This window comes from Podarcis muralis, chromosome 4, assembly GCF_964188315.1.
Source record: "Podarcis muralis chromosome 4, rPodMur119.hap1.1, whole genome shotgun sequence".
Classification (NCBI taxonomy): Eukaryota; Metazoa; Chordata; class Lepidosauria; order Squamata; family Lacertidae; genus Podarcis; species Podarcis muralis.
Window position 1 is genome coordinate 51,011,878 of NC_135658.1, and position 27,988 is coordinate 51,039,865.

Genomic DNA, 27,988 nt, shown 5'->3' on the forward strand with positions numbered 1-27,988 from the left:
CGGAGGGAGGGAGGGTGGAGCCGGAGAACGCGACCGCCCCCCCCCACCCCGTCCAGCTGCGTCGCCAGGCTCTCTTTCCCCGCCCCCGGCCCCTTCCCTCGTGGGGGCGAAAGGAAAAGCGGCGAGCCAGCTGTTGCTGCGAAGATGGCGAGCCGCCGCGTCTTCTGGCTGCTCTTCTGGCACTTGGGCTTCCTGGGCTGTAAGTCGCTTCTCTGTCTTGGCCTCTCCTTCCCCGTAGGGCAGCGGCTCTCCCTCTTTCTCTCCTGGGGCGAGAGGGCGCTTAGCTCGCCTGGAAACCCCCAAGTCCTTCCTCGCCGCCGCGCAGCCAAGTTCGCCGCCGCCTTGCGAGGAGCATCTGGTTGTTTTTTCCAGGGAGCGACGCCAGCAAGTGGCTCGCTCTCTTTTCGCTTACAAAAGGTCCACCTCCTCCTGGTAGGGAAGCGCAACCTCGCCTCTCCCGGCTTCTCTGGTCTGTCTCCTCTTTCTGGCTGACTCTTCCTACTAGGCGGTACTGCCGCGAAGCAGAGGACGGGGCTCGCCCTCCCCCGCCCCAGCCGCCGCTCGATTTGATTTGATTAGCGAGGCCGGCTGGAAACGCGCGGCGGCCCCAGGAGGCAGGCGCACGCGGCGGGGAAGCCGAGGCTTAAAGCGGAGCGGCGCCTGCTGGGGGTCTGTTAACCAGGCAGGGCCGCAGGAGGGCAGCGGGGTCAGCTGGTGTCAATTCCCAACGCGCGCTTTAATTGAGAACGCTGCAATCTTAGGATGCTCATTTGCCCAAAGCGTTTAAGGTGCATGGGCGTCTCCCTTCACACCTGCCTTGCTTCTAAGCCTGTATGAGAATTGGTTGGAAGGAGACTGCTGGGCACACCTGCTGTGGAGTGAGACCCGTGGAATCTGGGGAAAGATAGCTATTATGAAGGAGGAGTTTGGGGTATTTGGGAGATGGGGACCAGGGGCTCTCCACAAGTGCTTTTGTCCGCCAACTCCCATGAGCCACAGCCAACATCACCTGTGGTCAGGACTGTTGGGAGTTGCAAGGGCCTCAGTTTCCCCAGCCCTAGTCTAAAGTGTGTGTTGAAAGTGGTTGAAAGCCTTGCTAAGCAGTTTTGAGACATAGAAATCTGGCTTTATTTTTAAGTGGGATTTCTACTTTGTTTAGGAGAGGGGAAATCCTCTGCATTTTTACTTGTGAGTTGGCTCACCTGAGCTCAGTGGGACTAAGTTCTGAGGCAACATGCCTAGGATCTGGCTATATATAAGACTTACTCCAGGCTTCCTCAGCCTCAGCCCTCCAGCTAGCAGTGGTCAGGGATGATGGGAATTGTAGTCTCAAAACATCTGGAGGGCTGAGGCTGAGGAAGCCTGACTTATTCCCATGGAAGATTGCAGCTGTGACATACAATCCTTAAGACTGGATTCACTCCGCTGATTACTGTGGACTCACAGTGTTTTCAGTGCTGGGTTGTAAATCCATATTCACACAAATTGAAGCCCAGATGTGAACAACTGGAGTGGGGGGAAGCTGTGAAAAGCACGGTCAGGGGAACTAACTTCACTGTACTCTAAGACTGTAAAGTAAGCACACCTGAAGTTCCACTGAGTTCAGTGGTGCTTTCTCCCAAGTACGAATAGGATTCTGCAGCCATGCACCATGAACCGAAACATCTCACTTGGGACTAAACCTAGAGTTTAATGGTACCTGCTGTCTGATAAATGTGCCTTAGGCAGTTGACTTGGAAGTAAAATACATTGAACAAGTGGGCTGTACATTGGTTGTATATTGTGTGAAGAAATACAAAAGAGACTCGTGGGCTTGGCAACTATATTATTTATTACTTGACCTAAACCACTGAGCCTTGGGCTTGCCGATCAGAAGGTCGGCGGTTTGAATCCCCGCGATGGGGTGAGCTCCCGTTGCTTGGTCCTAGCTCCTGCCAACCTAGTAGTTCGAAAGCACATCAAAGTGCAAGTACAGTGGTACCTCGGGTTAAGTACTTAATTCGTTCCGGAGGTCCGTTCTTAACCTGAAACTGTTCTTAACCTGGAGCACCACTTGAGCTAATGGGGCGTCCTGCTGCCTCCGTGCCGCCAGAGTACGATTTCTGTTCTCATCCTGAAGCAAAGTTCTTAACCTGAAGCACTATTTTTGGGTTAGCGGAGTCTGTAACCTGAAACGTATGTAACCTGAAGCGTATGTAATCTGAGGTACCACTGTAGATAAATAGGTACTGCTCCAGCGGGAAGGTAAATGGTGTTTCTGTGCGCTGCTCTGGTTTGCCAGAAGCAGCTTGGTCATGCTGGCCACATGACCCGGAAGCTGTCTGTGGACAAACGACGGCTCCCTTGGCCAGTAAAGCAAGATGAGTGCCGCAACCCCAGAGTCGTCCACGACTGGACTTAATGGTCAGGGGTCCCTTTATCTTTACTAAAGGAATTGTTGGAAAAAATTGCAAAAGGAAAGGTGCACAAAGTGAGATTTTGATGTGCCTGAAACTGAAACTTTTAAGAGACTTAATTTTTTATGTCGCAATTCACAAGATTATTCAAAATGATTTGTGTGCTAAAGCATTTTCTTTTGTGTTTCAGAAAGATAATCAAGCATTGTTGTGATACTTAATCTTGCAATTTAAAATAAATTCAGCAGTTTCAGATTCTGTGCTTTTTATCTTTTCTAGAAGAAACCTGTTTTTGAAAATTGAAGTTAGCCATTTGGGGGAGAGTTGCATGTAGTTAGTCTTGCCTAGGGTTCAAAATAACCTGGCACCAGCACATTAAAGCACATTCAAAGCACATTATTTCCCTCACAGAATTATGGACCCTGTAATTTACTCCTCACAGAGCAATTCCCAGCAACCATTAACAAACAACAGTGCCCCAAAGGACTGGTCTTCAACTCGTGGGTCACAGCCTGATCCAAGGTGGGTTGCAACAGGAGCACTACCACCCTGCAAATGTATGGTAAAAGATTAAGAAATGGGTCCCCAAGTGCATGTTTGGGTTAAAAGTCGGTCCTAGGTCTGAAAATATTGAAGATATGTTTTAAAGGTATAACAACATCTTCAAACATCCACATCAAACTGGTTAAGGAATCAAAACATTCATTCCTTTCTTAGGAGGGTTATGAAACATATGGGGGGTTGTTTTGTTTTTATTTTTCTTTAAAAAAGATTGTCAGAGCCCCTGAAAGCAAAAGTAGCAAGCATGAAAACAATCAAAAGCATGCCCTCAAAGATTATGTTTTCTCTTGATAAATATAACTTCAATGAAGATAAGAGGGGGGAAGTGGAGAAAAATGCCCCACCCAAGAACTGTGTTGAACACAGATAGGTGAAGCCAAACCACACAGCTGTGAAAACAATGTGTATTGAAATATGTCGGATATCTGACTAGTATGCTTGTTAAGCTTTAATTCCCGGCAGATTTGGTACTTTGTACTTGTACACTGTAGTGATTTCAAATTGATGTGATTATTGGAAGATTTGATATGTTTCCTGTTTTGATGGCTTAATATAATTTTAGAAATTGTTCCCCGTCTGCATTTCCCCTGTCCCAAGATCCTTCCATAAATCAGGATTACAACTATCAATGAAAGATATCTTCCTCAAAGCATTTTTAACACAAGATGCAAATTACTTTGATATTGTGTTGGGAACTGATTTTAATCTCAATTAAGCTTTGTATAGTAAAGAATTGTTCCAGAGCTATCCAAAGTTTATAAGCTCAAATTGTACTGTTATGAATCTATGGGTGCAAGACACCCTGAATTCTGGATTAAGTTGGTGTTAGAATTTAATTAAGGTTGGGCTGTAGGAACAGGGAAGTAGCAAGACCTGTGTGTGTTTTAAGATGTGTGTTAGCTGCTATTAATCCTCTGGAATTAGCGTATGCGGAGAGACAATTAACCTAGGCAAAGTACAGAAGTTGTGTATCAGCCACCCTCTTTAATCCAAGGCAATCAAAACAAAGTTAGTTTTGTTTGAGGCAATAACCTGGGGGGTAATGATCCATTAGCACAACAAAGCATCAAAGAACTAGGCGTAAGAATGCAAAGACCAGGGTTTAGGTTAGCAAGCGCATAACAGGTGGGATGTGGCAGGGCAGGGATGATGCTGCTGCCTTTGGAAGAAGCTGGCGTCCACTTGGGATGTGATGTTTGAAACCTCCACAGCAGGCACTGGTTTTATATGTGCGTAAATAAACCATATATCATAAAGACACCACACTGGAATGCATCCACTGTGAAACTTGAAACTCCTAGAGCTGTATCCGGCTAAGTTCTACTCAGAGCTGTTGTTGGCATCTGTCTGTCTCAGGAGACAATGGAGTGTGCCTCCGAAGGTGAAGTCAAACCACTGGAGAATCACAGAAATTAATGGACTTGCTACTACTATTTTTAAGAATGCTACCAACTTGATGGACACTTTCAAATCCTGCCACATATTTACAGAAAAGCCAGGCTGGTAGTTGCCAGGGACGTGGATAAATTGCATTGACAAGCCGTTAACTCTCAACCTCCAGTTTTTCAACTGTAAGAAATGATATGGATGATGGTAATGATAATAATAATAATGGTTGTCAAATACTGCACACTTAAAAGTGCTACATAAATGGTAAGCCAGGATAAGTCTTGCTACATTTGACTGCACTGTAAAGTGCAAATCTCTTCTGCTTTGTTGAGAAGCTTCATGGGCTCTCTTAAATACTAATCCTGAATCTGAACAAAGAAAAGTTCTCAGCATTTTTTCTGTTGCCCAGTTTTGTTGCAAAGCTGAGGTAATGCAATCTGCTGCAGTTTCCTGAGTCTAAAGCCCTGCAGAAAAAAAGCCACGAAGGTTGGGGTTCTTCTTCTTTGTAAGATCCTGGGTCAGCGTGCTAATATTCATGAATGGTTTTTCTACTTTACTGCCTTTGTAAGAGCTTGGAGCAGAGAGCTGCATAGCAACGGAGGCTTCCTTAGAGATTCACCTTCAGCGGCAGGCTCTTCCTTTTGTATAAAAGAAGGGAAGTGAAAAATGCAACAGTTGAGGCCACTTAAAAGTAGCACCGTTAACCCAACAAATGAGGTACAGAGCAAAATGCCGTGCTGCTGTGTGTTTTCCTGTTTGCCTTGCCATTGTTCTGTGTCATCTGTATCCTATCTGCCCTGTGTGCGTTTGCTTTTTGTATAAACAGTTGTTTTTAAAAAGACCTAAATAAGGGCTTGAGTTGAAAGTTTGCAATTGTTAGCTTACTACAAAAGGTGCCAGTTGATCTTTATCAAACAAACATTGCTTTCTGTTTTTAAATTATTATTATTATTTTTAAAAAAGGAAGATTACATGACATTGTTTTTGCATTATTATGTAAAACTTTAAGGGTTTAATTCTAGATTCCAACAGTAGTTCAGGGCACTGCAATGCCTGCAGAAGGCAAGCTGTAGCTCCACACTGGCTCACATGCTTTGTAAGGACGTAGTCCAATGCTCAGTCCCCCCATACGTCTCGTTCAAGGATAGCTAATGTGGCTTCCTCAGAAGTTGGCAGCAGGACCCGATGGTCAGGGTTGATGGGAGTTGTGCTCCAACAATGCTTGGCAGGCCACATGTTCCCAATCCCTGATGTAGTGGGTGACATATTGGTTGCTTAGTTATTTTATTATTAATTACATTTCTATACTGCCCTTCATCCAAAGATCACAGGATGGTTTACAATAAAAAAATGCAAAAAGCACATACAATAAACAAACAAACACAACAATAACAACAACACCCACAGTGTAAAAGGCCCTAGATTGTTTAATTAGCCAAAGGCCTGGAAAAAGAGGAATGTTTTTGCCTGGCACCTAAAGATATGTAGCGAGGCTTTGAGAGTCAGCTTGGCTGCAGTCTGTTTTGGAATTGATAAATTACTGGCTACCAGTGCACCAACAATATCTGAAGGGCCCCGGGTTGGCTAGCTTTGCTCTAGTTCATGGGTAGGCAAACTAAGGCCCGGGGGCCGAATCCGGCCCAATCGCCTTCTAAATCCAGCCTGTGGATGGTCCAGGAATCAGCGTGTTTTTACATGAGTAGAATGTGTCCTTTTATTTAAAATGCATCTCTGGATTATTTGTGGGGTCTGTCTGGTGTTTTTACATGAGTAGAATGTGTGCTTTTATTCAAAATGCATCTCAGGGTTATTTGTGGGGCATAGGAATTTGTTCATTCCCCCCCCCCCAAGAAAATATAGTCTGGCCCCCCACAAGGTCTGAAGGACAGTGCACCAGCCCCCTGCTGAAAAAGTTTGCTGACCCCCTGCTCTAGTTAAAGCATCTTCCATGGTGTAGCTGTAGAAGAGATGTCTGGTGGGTTGCTGCCTCTGAAGAAGCTGTTCTGGGTTTGATGTTTCCAATGGTCTGAGCAGTATAACGTGTACTGAGTCCAGTGTACTGTGTATGGAAGCCAGAGAGCCTGTGTGCCAGATGGCTTCCATAATCTAGTCAAAGGGTTTCATCAAATACTGCTGTTCCACTAGCACAGCAGACTACCCTAATGGGACTTTTCTCTCCTTTTCTTCAGTTTCCCATGCACCATCAAAATCTGCTCCAAGGAATTGGAGAACTCCCTGCCCCAGAGCTGAATATGAGGTTGTGCAGAGGAAAGTACAAGTAGCATTCTGCACACGCGCGCGCACACACACAAACGCACAAATAGTATCTGGGAGGTGTAGCAATCATGGCAGTGTGTAGGATGGCTGTAGTCAAATGAGGAAGTAGTTCTTATATCCGTAGCAGTTGTACAGGTGAGGAAATTCTGGCCACTCTATCTTTCCCTAGCACATCATGCACCAACACAAAATTATTTCCTCTACACAATTATCGTATACATGATACATGTGTTGTACAAAGGTGCAACAGGGTTTGCAATCTTAGTGGATCTTGCATTCCTGTAAAAAAAATTAAAGACATGATGCATTTTAGTTTTGCAGCCATTTGGACAACATTTGCATTTTTAGGCTTCATAAATTGGCAGCGTTTCCAACAATTTTGTTGCTATGGAAATAAACTCTGTGCAGCTCTTACAATAGCAGTGTAAGTCGATTATTTGTGAGACACTAAGCTTTTTTTAAGACGCTTGACCCCCATTTTCCTATTCATTGCCAAGAAACAGAAGAGGCAGCAAAAATCTCAAGCCTGGTTCAAAGTTAAGTTTGGGCATTTTTATCCTGTTGATGCTTACAAAAAGAAACTGAAAAAATATTTATTCAATTTATAAATCAAAAGCATTATGGGAAGAAAAAGGATATTTGTGCAGAATCTTCAAAGTTTTCTGTTACTGAATTGTGTCCTTAATTCATAGATGTATGTAGTAATATTGTGCTCAAGGAACTCAGTGCAACTCGCACTGAAAGCAAGTGGTTAATGAGGTTGGATAGGTCTTGAAATTTTAGTTTCTCATTTCACCTCCCCCCCCCCCCCCCCCGATTCCATCTTAAATTCAGTTCACCACATTCCTATATCAGTTTGTGGTGATGGTGTTTGTTTTTAAATTCTCTTGAAAATATGTCTTTATTTTAGTGCATATTTCTCTTAATATGCACTTTGCATGCAATTTTGCCTAAGGGTGTCTTTTTCTTTGACGTTTTCACTAATGTAATGCATTTTATGTACGCTTCCCCCTGATACGCACATTTTTAATACACTTTTTTGGGGTTGATGAACTGCCTTGCAAAATTTGCAGGACTGTGAATTACAAAGGATAGCTGTGCTTCAGTTTACTTGCTCTTTTGGGAAGTGAGAATTGGGTAGATCCAGATTAAAATCCAAACCAAACTGAATTTCTTCCCCATCCTAGTGGTTGATAATGTGTGCTGGTAAAGGTCCAAGTCTGCAAGAACAGTGTGCATACATCTCAGGTCCAGGATGCTTTTTAAATACATATATTTAAAAATGTGTTACCTTACATGTGATTTTGTGTGTGCATGTATTGCATTCAGAAAGGTGGTTCATGTGAGGTCTGCCCTACTGGATTCACAAAAAAACAAAACATTTGTTTTAGCTTTGAAAAGTTCTAGTCAAAATTTCCCCACCCCACCTTTTGTCTGAGCTTTCTTTTTTATTTAATTCTCAGTGATGTGTATAAGGAGTCTTTCAGTTAACGTTTTTATAAATGTCTCTGTTCAGAATTCTGGAACACATTCACAGTTCCTAAAAATGTTTCCAAAGTAACTGAAGACAAGGGTGAAAGTTTGCATGCATCTGTTTTTTCTCCTGAAAATGGCAAACAGTAAACTATTTCAAGGGGGGGGGGGGCGGGGAACAGTACTTACTAGCAACCAGCAAAAACAGTAGTAGAAAAAATGCTGACTTTTGAAATATATGTATATTTATTTCCCTCTAATTATACTGCCTATATTATTTAATAGCAGCGGTGGTAAGACTAACTATAAATTGCATAGTGGAAACACACATTTTATTTAATGCACAAACACATGCATACATTTCCTAGATTATTTATTAGTTTAAATCAAAGTAGAAAAATGGTGGGGAAGGGGTAGCCAGAAAAAGGTTTCATAACTTTAGATGAAAACGTGTAGTCATCTTTAGAAGCAGTAAGCTTTAGATGAATTGTGGGTATGTATTCAAAAAGCCTTATGCATGCAGCCCAGATTGGTTTCAGTGGGACTGAAATGAAACAAACTTGGCCTGGCTCCAACAGAGCTGTTAGCACACTCAGATGCAGAGTGTCATTAGAGGGAGTGCTTATATTAATATTCCATGTGGAATCACCACACTTGGTATGGTCTGACCTGTAAATGGGAGCGAATCGTAATATTTATGGAAGGGATCTGAAATGCAGCCCCCTAAATTGAAAGGTTCTCAAGACTTTCACCATCCCTATTGGATAATCCTCAGTCTTCCCTGAAAAGACCAGAGAATATCATTTCCAGTTGCACAACTTGGCTGCGCAACTTAGAATCATTGTTGAGCTGTAGTCATAACATGAAAATTATAACCTTCCCCTCCCTCTGCCTTCTTTGGCTGGTTGAAGTATTGATGTTGAGGATTGCGCGAAAGGATGTTGTAGTGCAACAGTACAAAAAACTGCTTATCCCTGGTGTTGCTCAGCTGAAACCTGAGTGATTCTTTTAAGGGCAATTTACGTTTCATCCGATCTGATGTTTAAATACTATAATCCAGAACTGCACCTAGAGTTAAAATACAGTGTACATTTGGCACTGATGCAGGTGTATGGAAATAAGAGTTGCACTTGTAGATTAAAAGAAGAAAAGGACTCTGAAATACATTTGCACATGCATGGTTAAAAAAAACTTAACTAGTTAGTTTGATCTCCTTTGCAGGCAACATGATTTAAGCAAACAGCCCAACTGTATGACTGCAGAGGACATTTATTTAATTTTAAAAAAACAACAACACAGTGAATGGACATTGCAATGTAAAGGATTTCTTTTTCATTTCAGATAATAAAGCGTATGGAATCGTCGTAGAGACAGACACGAAAGATGTTACAGCAAACGAATTTGAGGGTACAGTATGTGTATGACTGTGTACGTCTTATATCAATGGATAAGTGAAAGTCCTGAGATGAATTTTAAAAGGCTGTTTGATAAAAGTGCAGTGGAGTGATGCAATGGATACAGGAGCAACAAAATGAAGTTGGATTGTATATGAAAAAAAAGTAATCCCATATGTCCCCCTCAACTGAGTGTCCCCAAATCTATTCTATTCCCAAGCCTCCGGAGCAGATTTTGTGTGCATGTGCGGGGGGGGGGGGGTTTCAGAGAGAGAAGAGCAGGAAGAACTTTGGTTGCATAAGCAGAAGTCCTTGCATAAACAGGGTGACTTTGTTACATACAAACCTGTGGGTGCTTCCAGACAGGTGTTTGGTGTGAAACTGATGTTTCAAGTTTTTTGCAATGTCTGTACAACATCATTGGCATCAAAATGACAGCTTGTACTTCTCCCTATTTATAAGAGTTGCTTTTCCTGGGGCAAATCCAAAAATACTTTTTTAAAAAAACTAACAACATACGGTTGAGATTTCAGAACAACCCTTTTTCGCAGCCCATCAGATCCAGCAGAACTTAACAGTTTTTAAAGTTCCATTGATTTTAATGGGTGAAATTGCAAGATATGCTTAACCCCATCAGTTGAAACCATTGGGATTTGATAGTGCTTGACATGGACCATATTGTAACCACTTTGGGTAAGTGTCAACAGACGAGTCCATACCATTGTTCTTTGGGAGCATCCCACAAATTACAGAAAAGATTTCTAAGATTAGAATATTAAGAATCCAACCAATTTCTGGGGAGGGGGGCAGCCATTGGGAAGGCCCTAGATTTTTCTATGTCCCACCAAACTGTCCACTACTGAATTTACTTTGCTGGAATATTCAGATTCAGTTTGGCTTTTCTTTTTTGGAGTGTGTTGCTTTTTGTCCTTCTAGGCAACATGCACTGGGGACTCATGGTGACTGCTTGCTTCCAATGCTCTGGAGCCCAGGGAAAAGGGACTCTCAGAACTCTGTAATGGAGGCATGTTACTCCTCCCGCCTTAGGGGAGAAACCATTTAGAAACACCCTCTTTTATGTTCTGAATTTCAAGTGATCTAATTTTCTAATCATATAACTTTTTTTTTAAAAAAAATATATCACTATACACCTCTTCTTGATTTTAACCCACTCTGCCTAATGTCACTTAAAATTGTTATACAATACTGGTAAATGGATTCTTTGCGTTTGTGTGAGAGAAAGTGAGGCACGAATGCATTTTACAGGGCAAATTGGGGGGGGATTCATTAATTATTGGACATTAATTATAAGGACCTATGCTTAGGACCTACGGTTTCTGAAACTTTTGAAATACAAACAAAAGAACTGGTTCAAGCTGTGAACCTAGGGGGTAGGAAATACGAAGGCTTGGCTCCAGGCCTTCTGTACACATACTATTAATATTCTCTACCAGTGCACAGCCACAGTCAGTGTTCTTTAGGGTCACAATTCATGCAGTGTAAAGGTAAAACCGTACAGACTTGGCTGTTGCCCTTCGTGAATGGAATGTGCCCCTGGGAACGCTTCCAGAATCGTATGCAACATGCACTGCAGGGATGGGGGAACTTTTTCAACTTGGGGGCCACATTTCCTGCTGGGCAGCCTTCCAGGGGCCAGATGCCAGTGATGGGCAGGGCCAGAGGCAAAAGTGAACAGAGTGACAAATGTGAATTCTGTACTTGTACAGTAGGCTAGCTTCTTCACACACTCACATCCCCCCCCCCCGTCCTCTATTTGTACAAGCAAGAGGCATAACCAGAATTAAAGAACTTACTCTAGCCCAGCAAAAACAGTGAAGGAAGGTGTGAAGCAGGGCTGACAAGGGGTGTGGCCTGGGGTGTGAGGGTGTGGCTAGGGAGGGTGTGTGAGTTGAGGAGAATCCCATGGGCCAGATGCAGAGGTGTGGAGGGTCATATGTGGCTGCAGGTCTGAGGTTCCCCACCTATCATAGACAGACTCCATTGCAGATGTGCATGGATTCATTGACAGAGAAGTCAATATGAAAAGCTAGGCGATGACTCTAAAATCACAAGATGCCTTTAATATAATGAGAAGAAGCTATAAAGGGAATGTGTACTTGCAATGCATGGAACTCTGTACACAACCCTGTAGAGCTTTGGGTTATTGTCAGAATCATGTGCTTTGAGTCTGTTTTAACAATTAATCTCTGAACAAATGTTTTCTCGCTCTCTCTTTCTGTATTTTTCTTTTCATTTCCCACCCATGTGTGTATATCTCTCTGCATGTTTTGTTTTGTTTGAGTATCTTTATTGGCTGTTCTGCTGTGGACTGCCAAGAAAGGTCACTTGGCATCGTTTAGGCTGTTATCCCCTTCCACAGCATTTCCCCTTGCCAGAACAAAATGGGAACTAGTACGGTGTGCCAACTGTAACAAATATAGACGACCTGATGTGAAATAAAGAACATGGGTCCTCTGTGGAAGAGTCAGTAATTGTGTTAGTCTGATCGTTTTCTGAGTTAGTGGCTTTGCATTTGCTGTGATTGATTTGAAAGATACTACCGTAAAGCCACACTTAACGTTTGTCCCATGTTTTCTTCTATTTGTCCCATGATTTCTAGACACAGGTCTAATGAGTTTTTCTTTCATTCTGCTGCTTTCCCTGGGAAAACCCACTGTTTACTGCTGAATCAGAACAAACATCAATCCACAGAAAACCTTATTGATGTTTGTTCTGATTCAGCAGTAAACTGCAGGTTTTCATGGGGAAAGTGGTGGAGCAAAAGAAAAACCTCCCAGACTTATTCCTAGAAATCATATTACAAACAGAAGTGAAGATGAATCATTAGACATAATACTTCCTCTTGACAGTTTCTTTCTTTGTCTTTTCTGGATCTATTTGTTATTGTTTTTTCAGAAATATTTCCATCTGTCCTTATCCACATTCCATTTTATCTTTATTGCCAATTCTCTCATCCACACCCTTCTCAGATTTGCATTTTTGTTTTTCTTCTTGAGTGACCACCCATGTCAGCTATTCATTCGTGTGTGTGTGTGTGTGTGTGTATCCATCCCCCTGTCATCTACAGTTTTGTGCTTTTATCTTTCTCCCCTTACAAATATAAAAGTTTTCCCCCCTTGGAGAAATGCCAGGGAGAAACCATCTTTGAAAAGGTTTGTCTTTAAAATTAGGCTGCATGAACAAGAGCAAAATAGCTTCCCCACTGTGCAGATTTGAAATTCTGAAATCCCATATCCCTCCTCTCGTTTTTAATTCTATAATATTAGCAATATGAGAACCAGCCAAATAAAATACTTGTAAGAATAGAACACAGTGGTCTCGTAACTTTCTTTCTTAAAAGCATAATAAAACATTAAGAAAAGACTACTTGCTGCAGGCATTTCAGGAAAGACACCACCTATTCCGCTCAATCAGAACTTCGGAAACAAAAGCATTTCCACTGCTTTGCTGTGGAAGTCTGTCATATGAATGTTGTTTATGATTTCCTGGAGCAGGATAAGAGCCCATCATTAGAACTTCTTTTAACATGCTTTTGAAATGCAACAAATGTTCTTTTGGGTGGAGTAATATGGGGCTTACATGCACATTGCATGAGCAATATGGGGTTACATCTAATTGATTGAGAAAGTTTCCAAAACGGCCACAACAGTGCGTGTGTGAATAAAGTGTCCTGCTACAATTTGCAGGCATCAGTAATATAACACAATAGCTGGCCAATTTTACCACCTAACCTTGTAGCTGCTTTTATGCTCAGAATATGTAATTGCAAAGTCAGTAAGTATGCCTTTCATTCTTATTCTTTGAACATTTGCAACATGGAAAGTTGTAGGCGTGAATGAAGAAATGAGACTGTACATGGAATTAGACTTTAATTATAGGGAGCCAGGCCGGGCCACTGCTGGTACCTGCCGCCACTGCTGGTACCTGCCACTGTACACATACATCATGTGTGCATAAACAGGGAGGAAAAACTGTTGGGTACAAGATCATCTCCCACAATTACCTTTGCAGGTTAAGACATTGTGGGTTTTTTCCACACTAATAAACCACAGCCAGGAATCCAAGAACCTTGGCTTCACATCATAGTTTGTTTGGAGTCAAGCAAACTAAATTTCTTGGTTCTGACATAATCCTAAACCAGGGATTGTGGTTTGTTGCTCCTGCTTGTGCTAGGAGAGGGAGCAAACTGGGAGCTATCTGCATGTTCACATTACACATTAACCATGGTTTACCATCATGTGTGAACACAGCTAATCAGGGCTGACCCAAGACATTTTGGTTCCTGAGGTGAAGCACAAAATAGTGCCCCTTCCCTGCCTGGGAAGAAGTGGGGAGTGAAGCTGTATATTAGGAACAAGGGGTGAATAAAGATCTACATGTGATCCTTTTCTTGAAGGCCAGATCTGCTGCTGTCGATTCTGCTACCTGAGGTGATTGCCTCACCTTGCCTCATGGATGGGCCAGTCCTGCTGCCAATGAATTCCTTCAAATTCCTTGCTTCTTAAGTATCAATCAGCCTTTAGAGATGAATAATCATTATGGTCTTAGTGAGAAAGATGAAGACTGTAAAATGCTTGATGATTCACAACTTGTTTAGTGCTCTTGATGTTTAGCTTTTCTGATGTTTAGCAATTGCTTGGCTTCTTTGGATTTATTTTTGTACTACTGTAAACTTAGGGGCGCCTCTCATCCCACATGTTGTGTTTATACAGTGGTACCTCAGGTTAAGTACTTAATTCATTCCGGAGGTCCGTTTTTAACCTGAAACTGTTCTTAACCTGAAGCACCACTTTAGTTAACAGGCCTCCTGTTGCTGCTGCACCGCTGGAGCACAATTTCTGTTCTCATCCTGAAGCAAAGTTCTTAACCCGAGGTACTATTTCTGGGTTAGCGGAGTCTGTAACCTGAAGTGTATGTAACCTGAAGCGTATGTAACCTGAGGTACCACTGTATATGGATTCCTTTCTGTAAAATTCCCATGCCACCTGCAGAATCTGAAAGGCTTGGGTCCAGATATCTTAAGAGTTATGCACCAAAATCCCGAATAGGTGCACACTTTGGGCATGATGAGAAGTTTGTGCATTCTGTACTCCAGTGTATACACACAAAATGTATATGGACTGTTAATCTGTAGAGTCATTCTACAAAAGTTAGTTCTGAAAGTGTGCCAGTTGTTTGTAGTGTATTCCAACTCAGAGCAGAAACAATGACGTATTTTCCCCTCTGCAGAGGCATTTCTAAGCTGTAAACACAATGAAGGGAAGGAAACTACGAGAGTAGAATGGAAAAAAATTACCAAAACTGGAGTTACATTTGTCTACTTTGAAGGTTCCTTTGTTGGTAAGAAAATGCTTACATTTATGTTTGTGTGTGTGTGTGTTTACTGTGCTGCTGAGGGCTTGTGTCCTTCATGTGAAATGCTCCCATGTTCAGGATTGCATGGAGAAATCACAGGATGTACATGGATTTATTTTTTACTGTTCTAACCAATTCTCCTCCCAAGAAGGTCAAGATGACGTACATTGTTCTTTCCTTCCATTTTATCTTCGCTCAACCCTGTGAGTTAAGTTAAGCTAGGAGTTGCCAGCTGGCCCAAGGTCACCCAGCAAGCTTCAAAGCTGAATGGGCATTTGAACCCGAGTCTCATGGATTGAGCTTGTAGCTCTAGCAGCCATTTCCATGACTGTGAATCAACTGTAGAAATAGCTGCTGCCTACTTTGCTGAACAAGAGGATAGCCTGTTTGGCTCACATGTTCCTTTTAGTCATAGGCACATTTCTTAATAGATAAATCAAATAAAATTGATTTGACTGCCTGACGTAAGATTTATTTAATTAAGTGACATTCCCTATATGTGTGTGTGTTTGTGTGTGGAGTAACTAGTTAACAGAACATACATATTGCATTCTGCTGTTGTAGAGTTCCTGTGTGTCACTGAAAATCTCCCATCCTTTGTTTCAAGGGTTGCTCAAACACTTGAAAGGCAAAGTCGCACATATGTGGCTTTCCTCCATTTTCCATTCGTGTTCCTGACTGTCCTGACTAACCCTTCTTCAAACAGCTAACATCCACACTCAAGCATCCCATTCCATCTGTAGCTTGGCTTACTCTGTCTTGTAGTGTTGTCTGCTGTTGTAACAGTTTTGAGGGAGAAATGAGAAAAAGCATGCATCTCATGTGTGAACCTGCCTTTAAGTCACAAATTAGGTCTTGCACAAAATGGCTCCTCTGCTTTCAGTGGTGTCATTTTGAGTACGCTCTGAGCATCTGTATGGGGGAGAGAATGGGGTGGGAAATCGGGGGATGAGGAATTAAAGGGGGGCACTGCCAGCAGTCACAGCCCTGTAGCAGCAACCACAAAACGTCCTGATAGCCACTAGCTGCTATTTTGCTCTAACAATTTCCCCCCAGAAAAGGAGTTATATGATTAGGATATATAGCAGGAGTTGCCAACTCAGTGCCTGGGAGCCATGGCATCCACAAAGGCCTTCATTTGGATTAATAATGGCATTGATAATAAACAGGGTACTTGTGTCTTTAACAGCTGTATGACTGATAGTGGCTGATAGTTCTCATTTGAAAACATTCTGCTGCAACATATGAAAGCTTGCAATGTATCGAAATTGCATGTGAAATATGTGTTTGAGACACCAAATCCCTTAATAAACTAGCTCATATGAATGGAGTGTTGGAAGGTCTTAGGGAGAAAATAAATATCGTGGGGAATGGCAGGTAGAGAGCCAGGTAGAGAATGGCAGGTAGAGAGCCACTGGCATTGTATTCTGGAAAACCAGTCTTTTTTCCCTAATTGTTTTATACATTTATAAAGCAAACTTGAGGAAGTTCCTTTCTAGCCATTGCTCTCTGTCTTGATTGTTTTGCAGGTGATTTTAAAAAGCGAGGAGAAAGAGTGCAATCAAGCATCCGCATTAAAAATGTGACTAGAAAGGATTCTGGGAAATACCGTTGTGAAATTAGTGCATCCACGGAACATGGACAACAAATAGGGGAAGTTATAGTCTCTCTCTTAGTGTTGGGTAAGAATCTAAACAAAGCTATTTTGAGGTAACACTATTCAGTAGTACATTTCTTCTTACATTTTGTTTGCCACCCGATTACAGAAGGGGTACAATAAAATATCCAGTTTTGTCTGTGTGTGTGTGTGTGTGTGTGTGTGTGTGTGTGGTCTTTAAAAGAAACCCCCTGTAAAAATAATGTTTCATTTTATATCATCTTACTGTTATCTGAAATGTACACATCCATTGGGCCTGGGATAATTTTTGTTAAATTAATGGTATGAACCAGACTTTAAAGCCAACCTTTTTGTAAAGAGATAAGTAGCTGGGAACTAATTTTAGACATTCTGAAATAGATTATTTAAAATGTATGAATGGGGTTGTATCCAGAGTGGACTCACTGAAAATACATGATTAAGTTCATTGATTTCAGTGGGTCTGCTCTGAGGAGTAGTATTTAGATGTTAGTTTGATACAACCGATTATATTTTATCTCTAGTTGTGGAAGAGAAAGTCTGGACATAATGCACCTCAGATCAGTATTTTGTTTACAACTAAATTGTTTTAGTTTGCTGATTCATTGTTAAAAAATCTTGAGCACTGGCTTACATCAAACTTCCGTCGGACAATGCCAGAGGCGAGGAACAGTATGCATACAATGTGATCCATAAACCACTCAGTCCAGCTGCCTTTATTAGAGCAACTTGTGAGCAAATAGGCAGGTTTAGCCATTCAGATATTTTACTTTGAAACATATCATGTCATTTCCTAGTCCCACCAGCTCCTCCTGCTTGTGAAGTGCCCAGCTCAGCTATGACGGGGACAGTAGTGGAGCTACGCTGTAAAGAAAACAATGGTGTTCCTGCGTCAAAGTACAGATGGTATAGGAATGGCGTTCTTTTGCCGGAAAGCCCAGCATTGCGGAGCATTAAAAAAGAGAGACTTCCTTATATCATGAATGCTACAACTGGAACTCTGGTTAGTGAACCTCTGCTCAATACCACTTATCATTGGACTTTACTTAGCCCAAGAAAAGGCTTAACATTCTACTGAGGAAATTCAACATAGTATCAGGACCCTACTGTGTGGTTTTGGGGTTTTTTGCCTCACAGTTGCATAGAGATATAGTAAATAGGAGCTCTTTCAGTCACCTTGCATCCTACACATTGTATATCTTTTGATATATAGCTCAGAACCAGTATGATGCGTTGCTGATTCACCCATAGGATGATAAAATAGATTGACGAGTATGAGAAAATGTTAGGAAAATGGGATATATTTTACAAAGCGGAGATATGTACTTATCTCACCAAATGTCTGCTGCAGTAACTGAATTGGCTCATCCACGCTTCTGTTTGTCTGATGATTTCTAAGCATGGGTCCAAGAGGTTTTTCTTTTGTTTACTGCTGAATTGGAACAAATGTCAATCTGCAGAAAACCCAACTGATGTTTGATCCATGAGCACTTCTTATTTCTGCTACACCCCAATTTTCAGAACTGTTTCATTTCTCTCTCCTCCCCCTAAAAAGGTTGAAAGCAGTTTGGCCAAAAATATTGGTGTGCTGGCACTGCTTTGGCCACCCTCTCCCATCCCTTAGATCAGTTGTCACCGTCAGACTGGACAGTCATTTTGCATTCTGGAAAACTGTGACATACACTCATTGGTTTTCAAACAGCTTAGTTCTCGAACATTTTGGCTCCTGAACATCACAAACCTGAAAGTGACTGTTCCAGTTTGCAAACTATTTTTGGAAGCCAAATGTCTGACGGGGCTTCTGCGGCTTCCGATTGGCCGCAGGAGCTTCCTGTAGCCAATCAGATGCCACATTTGGGTTTCAGAACGTTTTGGAAATCGAACGGACTTCTGGAACGGATTCCGTTCGACTTCCAAGGTACGACTGTATTCTAAATCCACTTCATTGATGATGTTGGTGATGATGATGATGATGATGATGATAATGCAATGGAAATGTTGTCTCAGTTTTGACTGCTCACTCCCATTTTTTTTTTAAAGCTGGAATATTCTACTTCTTTCTCTCTTTTTTACACCAGCTATTCAATTCTGTTTCAAAGAATGACACTGGAGAGTACTACTGTGAAGCTGACAATAAAGTTGGACAGCCTCAGAAATGTTCTGTAAAGCGAATGCAAGTTGGTAAATGTCAAATTCCAATGTGACCAACCAACCTTGAGATGAGAATGTCTTAATTACAAGACAGAGTTAGGAAACTAAAAAGTGTTAGTTCACCTTCCAGCTTCAAACTCGGTTATGTGGCACATAAGGCCCAGTTTGGATGATTAATAAAAAGAGAAAATATTTTAAGCAAAAAAATACGTTTTACAGGACACTGCCACAATTTAAAGTAAGTTTTCTTGAAAAAATATACCGGGGGGGGGGGGACCCAAGAGGGCGGCCTGCACCTAAACCGTTCCCTTAAATAGGCTAGGAGTAAACCCCTGCCTCTGATTGGCTTAGCTGGCGCTGTCTCCCCCAGCTGTGCCACAAGATGGCGGCCTCCACAGATCCAAGTGGTCAGTGTGGCACCATTTTTAGAAAGAAGGATCCAGGGTAGTGAGGACTGCAACTTGAAATGCCTTTAGATGCACCTTTGCAAATGGAAACACAGGGAGCATATAATATTTTCACTAACTTCAGTTCTTGGACCAGCTGTGTAGAGTGATTATCTGGCCATAGTTATTATAGTTTAACAAACAGTCGCTCTTCCCAGGGCTCTACCATGCCCTATTTGAGAGTGTATATATATCATGAATATTGCCTTCTATACTCAACCTCCAATTTGAAATTATATTTGTTTTGCTTTCCATGCTAGATGACCTTAATGTAGGTGGCATCATAGCTGCGGTGGTCATTGTGGCTTTGATAATAGCTTCCTGTGGTCTCGGGGTATATTATGCACAAAAGAAGGGCTACTTTTCAAGTAAGTGAAACTTCTTCCTTCCCGGATTGATCAGCAAGTTCCCGTGCTTAAATATTTGTGAACTGTGTGTGGTTGTGGGCCGGCAGAAGCCAAGGTGGTTTCGGAGCAGAGCTAGCACACATGGAAGGGGGTGATAGGAAGGAGGGTGGTGGAAGGGGGCGATAGGAAAAGGGGGTGATAGGAAAATAAAAGGAAAAACAACTTTAGCCTTGGAAATAACAGCAGAACCAGCTGCCAGAAAGCAGTACTTCTGGCCTGCGTTGAAAGCTAATGTTTTTTCCATGTGGATGGATAATGAACAGTTCCTGTAAATAAAAGATGCTGCCTTTGTAATAACAGAGAGTTGGAGTCAGCGTTGCATGTTCTGTTTTCAACCCAGTTTTTATTAGAGGGTGGGTAGAGAACTTATGATATACAATCTTCTGAGTCTTTATTGGAAGGCTCTAATTTTTTTAACCTTTAAGCTGGTGGCAAAATGTCTAAATACAGTGGTGCCTCGCAAGACGAAATTAATTCGTTCCGCGAGTTTTGTCGTCTTGCAATTTTTTTCGTCTTGCGAAGCACGGTGTCGGGAAAGTTTTGGAAAAGCTTCAAAAATCACCAAAGTCTTTAAAAACCTCAAAAAAGGCTACCACACCACGTTCTATGAGTCACTCCTCGAAGTCAAGTCGCAACTGTATTAACGGTGTTAAGAAAAAGTAAACAAACTTGCAAGACGTTTACGTCTTGCGAAGCAAGCCCATAGGGAAAATCGTCTTGCGAAGCAGCTCAAAAAACAAAAAACCCTTTCGTCTAGCGAGTTTTTTGTCTTGTGAGGCATTCATCTTGCGAGGTACCACTGTATTGCAATTTCCCTCAGCAAATCTAGAATTGCTTTCTGACACCCCCCCCCCCCCCGCTTTTAACAACCTTGGGTATTTTACATCTGTAACTGTTCAGTTTGTGGTGAGATTCTGCTAAGTTTGATCCAGCCTATCGAAATTAATGCTCCTAACTTAGTCATGTTGATTAATTTCAGTGACTGTACTCTGTGAGTAAAACTTAGCTGACTCCCTAGAGCCAGCCCACCCATGAGGCAGGGTGAAGCAGCTGCCTCAGGTGGCAGAAGCACAAAAGGCAGCGTCCCGCCTGCCCCACCACTTCTGGTACTTGCTGTTGCCGCTTGTCTACCCTGCCCCTGGGTGGAGAAGATGAGTGTCAAAGCATTGTGGAATGCTTTTCCTTTTGCTAAGTGTTGGCCAGGATGGTGTTCCACCACCGATGGAAATTGGACGGGGGGCACCGCGGCAGGGGGACAAGAGGGGCACATTCCCATTTTGCCTCAGGTGGCAAAATGGGACAGGCTGCCCCTGTGACTACCATTCAATAACAAACAGTCATGGATTGGAGTACACTAAATCTTAATCTACACTAGACTGCAGAATTTTACCTCAATGGATTTTTCACATGGTGTTGAATTTAGGTACCATTTAAAGCCAAGATACCTGCAGCCAGTTCAGGCATCACTGAAACAGGCTGGGACACCTTTGTTGGCAAATGCTCCTGGGGGGGGGGGGATGGCAGACCCCCTGTACCTCCAAGCATCTCCCAGTAGGCACGTCTCTGGAATGGCATGTCCCTTCACTCCAGAGTGCCCCTCTGTGCCACTTCTCATATGAAAAGTGCACACAAGTCTTCTGGCATCACACAGCAAGAAGATAGAAACATCCGTAGATCTAAACTACGCTTTAGTCACAATATATACAGAGAATCCATAATCACGTCTGTGCCCTCCAAACTCTGACAGAAACAGAAAGAATACAGCAAAAGCGAAAGTACAGTCCAATAACACTCTCAGACGGAAGAGATAAGACAGTCTTCCGTTCCCACACTCTTCTCAGACATCTCATGTGATTTATACTAATCACACTAGTAAAATCCTAACAACCTATTCCCATGGTCTTCCTTCATGCCAGTTGGCCTATAACCGTATGGAAGATCCACATGGGAAATGAGATCAATGCAGCTCCCCAACAAAGAGATTTCTACCTGGCAATATTCACATGGAAAGGAAATTGTTGTTTTCACAATGGTTGCTGTTCTCTGTATCTGATGTTACTGGCGCAGTGTGGGACTGAAGCCTGGGACTCCCAGCTGCTGCTGAAGTTGTATATGAGGTGGTCTTAATGCAACCGAGTCAGGTTTAGTACGTTTCCACAGCCATTGTAAAAAGCCATCAGCACACAGAAAAGACAGCACAGTTTCTCATGGGTTCATTTGCGATATGCAACGAAATATATTTCAGTTGTCTAAAAGTCAGTCAGTACATGTAGACAATATTTCAGTAAAAGCTCAAGCACCATGGTTTCTGCCCTGTTATATCACATTGCTGATTTTTGGATGCAAGTTTTGATATGAAATTTCTGCAGAATTTGATTAGCCAGCTCCCTCTGCTGGGTAACAATGAGAGTGCATCTCCCTGTCCCCAAAATATTTCTTTCTTTCTTTAAAATAAAAGTTTTATTTCCCCAGAATCAGGGTTCATCCACATTCCTCTTTGCCCCGTGATTTCTAGGCATGGGTTTGAGAGGTTTTTCTTTCGCTAGGAAAACCCGCTGTTTACAGCTGAATCGGAACAAACATCAATCCACAGAAAACCCAATTGACGCTTGTTCCTATTCTGCAGTAAACCACGAGGGACAAAAATAGCCATCTAACTGAACAGTGAGCTGTAAGATAGGACAATTTTTTGTCCTAGGAGCAATTAAGAGGAAGTCAGGCATCTTCAGATCCCACTTAGACCAAATAATTAAGTAGTAATTTATTGACCATATATTACTTAGTAATTTAGCAACAAATGATTACTTAGGAATTTCTTGGCAACTTATTTTGTAAGTCGTCTTGACAAATTATTTTGTATTGCCCTATGTACTGTGGAATTCTTTTTTAAATATAATGAACTGACATGGCTTCCTTTCTATCATTTATAGAGTGCAAGCATGGTCTACAAAGAATTGTTTTAGAATCTTTATTTTGTTCACACATGCAGCAATCTAGTGAGGCACTTTGTGGGGCAGAGGAGGGAGTGACTGAACTTCTAGTCACAAGGCCACATCAGATCAGACAGCGAAGTAAACTACAGATCACATAATATAATTAGCTTCAAATTATTTAACCACATCTTTCTCACAGAGAAAGGAGGAAAAACATAACCAAACTACATAAAAGGTGGGTGGATGTATGGAAAAACCCTGCTTTAAATGGTCTTAAATATAACTTTTATTAACACTTAGCTGGGTGATCTGATTGGGAATATCTGGAAAACCTGATGTTTGTCTGAAAGTAAATCTCTGCAAGATCAGAAGGAAATATGTGATCATATATTTATGGCAGTTGTTCCAGAGACTGGTGTAAAGTGTGCAGTTAGGCAGTGTGAAGTATGGAGAATGACACTTGCTTATCTTTCTTTTCCTGTTTTTTTTATCCCCCAGAAGCACATTCTTCAGCGTAAGTATATTTACTTACCTTTCTGTTTGCCACTTTTGAACAGCTGAAACATTGACTAGAGTTGCAAATATTGATCCAAGGATCAGTAGTTCTGCACTATTGTGCAGAATCCCTTGCATTAGTTATATCAGGTCGGATCCAAACTTCTCCTTCCATCCACAGGTGATTTTTGATCCTGGATGGAAGGATCCTTCTGACAGTAGAGGGCGAGGAGGCAACTTTTGCCAATCCCCCTCCAGCGCCATCTCCCACACTGTTTCGCTTGTATGTCTGTCTGTTACAACTCCCTAAAGCATTGCCTCAGAAAGCACAAGGGGCTGTAGGGGGTGTGGGGGGAAAACTCTGTTTCCCCCTTTTGCTAGCCGGAGCAAAATCTGGATCCAAGCCATTTCATTTCCTAGCCTATAATACCTAAACCTGGGCTCAGTTGGCTAATATTTTAAGAGGGTTCCAGTCGCCCATTGGCTGCTAATTTGAAGAAGCAATAATGAGGCCTTGAACAGTCTTCCCTATAAAGGATTGCACCATAGAACCAGAGTTGAAAAGGACCCCGAGGGTCATCTAGTCCAACCCCCTTCTCTGAGCAGACTCACTGAAACCAGTGGATCAGATTTAAATGAGTGTATTCTCAGTAGAACTAAATACTGTATACATTCAGTACTTCCCTATGTATATATGCCGATGTTTTCTTTGTTAATAAGAACACAGTGCAACAGCTACTTTACAAGGTTGGTAAAGCAATATCGTCTATATTTTGAAACCCATGTAACAGACGTATCTGGATAAAATTACTTATGTTTAAATAAAAAATAAAAGGTAAAGGTAAAGGTACCCCTGCCTGTACGGGCCAGTCTTGACAGACTCTAGGGTTGTGCGCCCATCTCACTTAAGAGGCCGGGGGCCAGCGCTGTCCGGAGACACTTCCGGGTCACGGGGCCAGCGTGACAAAGCTGCATCTGGCGAGCCAGAGCCGCACACGGAAACGCCGTTTACCTTCCCGCCAGTAAGCGGTCCCTATTTATCTACTTGCAGCCGGGGGTGCTTTCGAACTGCTAGGTTGGCAGGCGCTGGGACTGAGCAACGGGAGCGCACCCTGCTGCGGGGATTCGAACCGCCGACCTTTCGATCGGCAAGCCCTAGGCGCTGAGGCTTTTACCCACAGCGCCACCCGCGTCCCCTAAATAAAAAATAGTATAGGGTTTAATTCAATTATAATATGATTTATAATGTGATCTTGTGGGTATTGCTTCGGTAACAGTCAGACAAAAATTAATTTAACGTTAAGCCCCAAATTTAGAAATAATACGATTAATTGACTTCTTACATGCAGGCAATTTCCCTGTGATGGGGAGCCTGTGGCCCTCCAGTTCTTGTTGGGATTCTATACTCTCACTGTCCCTGAACCATTGGCCATGCAGGCTGGGGATACTGGGAGTTGGAATCCAATAGCATCTGCAGAGCCACAGTTTCCCTTATCCTTGCTCTAAGCTCTGAATCAAACTTTAAAAAAAAACAAAAACCAAGCAAATTCAGTAGAAACATGAATGTATGGAAAACAAAACTCTATACAAGTAATGTGCATGAAATGCCCAGATAAAACAGTATACTTTCTCCCACTTTTGTTTTGCTAGCAGGAAGAACAAAGCTGCAAACAGTGAAAAGGTGAGCATTCTGTATCCATGCGGTAGTGGTACTGGCAAGATTAATTCACCCATTATGTCTGCTTCAGGAAGGGTGGATATAATGTACTTTCTCATGCCACAACTCTAAAGTACAGAACGGCTAAGAGCACAGCTATTCACCCAGACAACATGGTAAACTGGACTGCACCAATTCAGATGCAGGGAGCAAGGAGGGAATTATCTCTGAACGTTCTTCCGTATAAAAGTGTCCCATAAAAAGGTGGCTAGCATATTAGGGAAGAAAACTATGCTTGGCTACTATTTACAGAAAGTTGTTTTGAATTATGTCCCGCATAATGTCCCATCTGACCTGGCAGAGAATAGCAAGAGATGCATCAGGTTATTTCTGTTGGCATCTTACTCAGCTGTACGCTCCTCTATACATTATACCGGTAGTTATGGAAAGGAGCATTTGCCAGAAAGAGGCTATTTCCAGCAGTCTTGTTACATACTGAATACATACCAGCTCTCAGGAAGGTGCGTCTCCATCTAGTGGCAAGTTCATGAATTTCTATAGCCTTACCCAGATTGCATATTAAATACTGTTGTTTTCCCCCACTCCTGACAACCTTTAGGATCAGTGTTAACACACAAAGCAGTGGTAGATGGCAGCCATACTAAAGTTTTTCACACTGCATGACACCGTGAGAGCTGGCTAGATAGGATGGTTTTCACCAAACTCCCTTCTACATATAAGATCAAGGGGAGGGAGGGACTTCAGTGGGAATCAGTCTGTATACATGGAGGAAGCTTTGTTGTTATTTTTTACCATCATAATGACAGCATAGAACCACTGAAATGGCAACAAGCTTAGGATACAGTCCACATTGAGGTTTATTCAGCTGATCTTATGCTCAGGTGGGGATGCGTAGATTAGAGTGTTTGCTTCACATGTGAGTCAGCTTGTGGAGTTCTTTTCACAATGATATGGATGACACAGAAAACTGCTAAACCAGGGGTGGATAACCTGCGGTTCTGCAGTTGTTGCTGGACTTCAGCTCCCATCAGCCATGCGGATGGAAGTTGTAGTCCAACATTTGGAGGGCCGCAGGGGACCTTCCAGATGTCTCGGACTCCAATTCCCATCAGCATCAGCCAACATTGCCCATAGTTAGGGATAGCTGGAGTTTGCACCATGTTTGCTACTCCTGCTGTAATGCTATATAGGGTGCTTTAATAATTATTGGTGGTGAATGGATATTAGTACAAAACCTCCTACTGCAACTATCTGAATTATCTCAACAGTTCTTCTTTCTGTTCCTTAGGATTTCAAGCACACCAAGTCCTTTGTTATTTAAAAGAAACCCACCCTCTGAGGAACACCAAATGAGCATTTGCTGGAGCCAGAATATCAAAGGGATGCTTGGACTCTATTATAGAAATATTAAGAGTGGTACATGCAAAAAATAAACCAATGGCAAAGCCAAGGCACTATTGCTAAAAACTGAAGACACACGATTGTCAAAAGTTGTTTTAACGTAGTTTGATAGTGCTTTTCTAACCTGGTGGTTGTAGATTACGCAATTGTAAGGGGTTTCTTACTGTGTAATGTCCCCAAAAGGATAGGAGAGGAGGTGATGAAGTGCACAATTCTAGTCGCCACATCTCAAAAAGGATACCATGCAACTGGAAAAGGTGCAACCAAAAGATCAAAGGACTGGAACAACTCCTCTATGAGGAAAGGTGACAGATTAATAAAATTGTTGAGGAAGTGGCTGAAGTACCCCCCCCCCCCGTAACTCCAGAACTTTTGTGCCATCCAGTGAAGGTAACCAGAGAGTCTGAACAGAGAAAAGGAAATAGTTCTTTACACTATACATAGCTAACTTGTGGGTTTTGCTGAGTGCAACTAGTTTTGATGTCTTCAAAAGGGAGCTATACAAACTCATAGATGATAAGAGTTAGAATTGGCTATATACACTTTTATGATGCCAGTTGCTTGGGAGTAAGTGGAGAGGACAATTGCCTTCATGTCTTCCTTGTGGGCTACCTAGAGGTGTCTGGCTGGTGACTTTGGGAAACAAGATACTGGATTATATGAAGCCAGCCCTCTAGGAAGAACTGTCAGGAGTAAGTAGCCTGATCTGGTCATTACTGCCCTTGGCTCCTTTGGGAAGGGCAGGATATAAATTTAGTTTATTTTGGGCTGGGGCATAGATGCCTCTAAGGAAGATTTGTCCTATTCTCCATTGTGCAGGTCAAGACAACTGCAACTGCTACCATACTTGTTAATGTTAAGGGTGTAATTCTACCATCAAGCGGGCTGTGGGAAGAACTGTGCAGTAGGAACAGTCTTGACTTGTTGACCTTATTTTCTCTACTCCTGCATTCTGGTCCAGGATAGCTAGAGCCTCAAAAGACATCATGTGTAGAGTGAGTGAGGATTTTTCCTTGTTCTAGAGTAGAAGATCTACATGTGATGTCTTGCCCTATAAACAACTTTATTCCAGCCTGCTTGTAAGCTATCTTTAAAGGCCTAAATGGCAGAAAGGCCATATGAATCAATCAAATAAAGAGCTCTGCAGTTTAAGAGCTTTTTACTCATAATTTTTGTGGAACATGATAGGTTCCACAGCCAAGATCAGAATAATATTGTTCAAAGCCGTTTTTGCCTCCACTATTTAAATGTCGTGACTCTTTCAGTCTATCTAAACAATAACAAAATTATGCAGGTATAGGTCTGTTGAAGTGTAGTGCATTCTTACCACTGCTCATTTTTCTCCCCTTAAACCCTATTTATGATTTATTTTCTGAAGACTGTACATTTTGCCTGAGAAGAAATCCTTTTCACCACTCAATGCTAATGAGTGCCTTAATGTTTTTTTTATATAAAAATCTCTTGGATGGCATTATAAATAAATCACATATGCTTTGTTACTAGTGTGATCATGATGCTGATGTTTAAGACAAAACATGGGTATGAATGTTAGGTTTCTTAAATAAAAAAAAGCAAGACAAATTCCTAAGCCGGATTCTTATCTCCACCCAAGAACCTTAAACCTCACAGCTGGCTATAATTTCTTGCCCTAACTTCGTTGTGTCAACATTGTTAGCCTCACCATATTATAAGTATCTTATTAGAGATGTGAGAAATGTGATTACTACTCCTAGGCTAGAGATGGGGAGCTTGTGATGCTTTAGTTGTTGCTGGATTGTTGCTGGACCCAAGACAGCATGGCCAATGGGCATAGATGGGAGCTGTAGTAATGCAACGAAGTCCACAGGTTCCCCATGCTTCCTACAAGCATTAATAGTGTAATGTGATGCTTTTTGTTTCAAGGATAAAAACCTTGTATAGGAAAACCTTAGATCCAAGTATATGCAGTCAATTCTGATCAATGAAGTAATCAATT

At 42.1% G+C, this 27,988-nt stretch overlaps 1 protein-coding gene across 6 annotated transcripts; it reads left to right on the plus strand.

The window, feature by feature from the left end:
- Window positions 1-27,945, plus strand: JAM2 (junctional adhesion molecule 2). 6 transcript variants are annotated; one of them, XM_028726965.2, is made up of 10 exons: window positions 22-199; window positions 9,438-9,503; window positions 14,741-14,851; window positions 16,396-16,548; window positions 17,300-17,505; window positions 18,581-18,683; window positions 19,360-19,467; window positions 22,938-22,953; window positions 24,585-24,615; window positions 25,901-27,945. In XM_028726965.2, the coding sequence occupies exons 1-10, from the start codon at window positions 145-147 to the stop codon at window positions 25,931-25,933; spliced, it is 882 nt and encodes a 293-aa protein (XP_028582798.2). In that variant the 5' UTR covers window positions 22-144; the 3' UTR covers window positions 25,934-27,945. The 6 variants fall into 6 exon arrangements, with proteins under 6 accessions (XP_077783417.1, XP_077783416.1, XP_077783414.1 ...); XM_028726966.2 differs by having other exon boundaries at window positions 23-199; window positions 24,588-24,615; XM_077927288.1 differs by having other exon boundaries at window positions 18-199; window positions 24,585-25,979.
- Window positions 27,946-27,988: the final 43 nt, after the last annotated feature.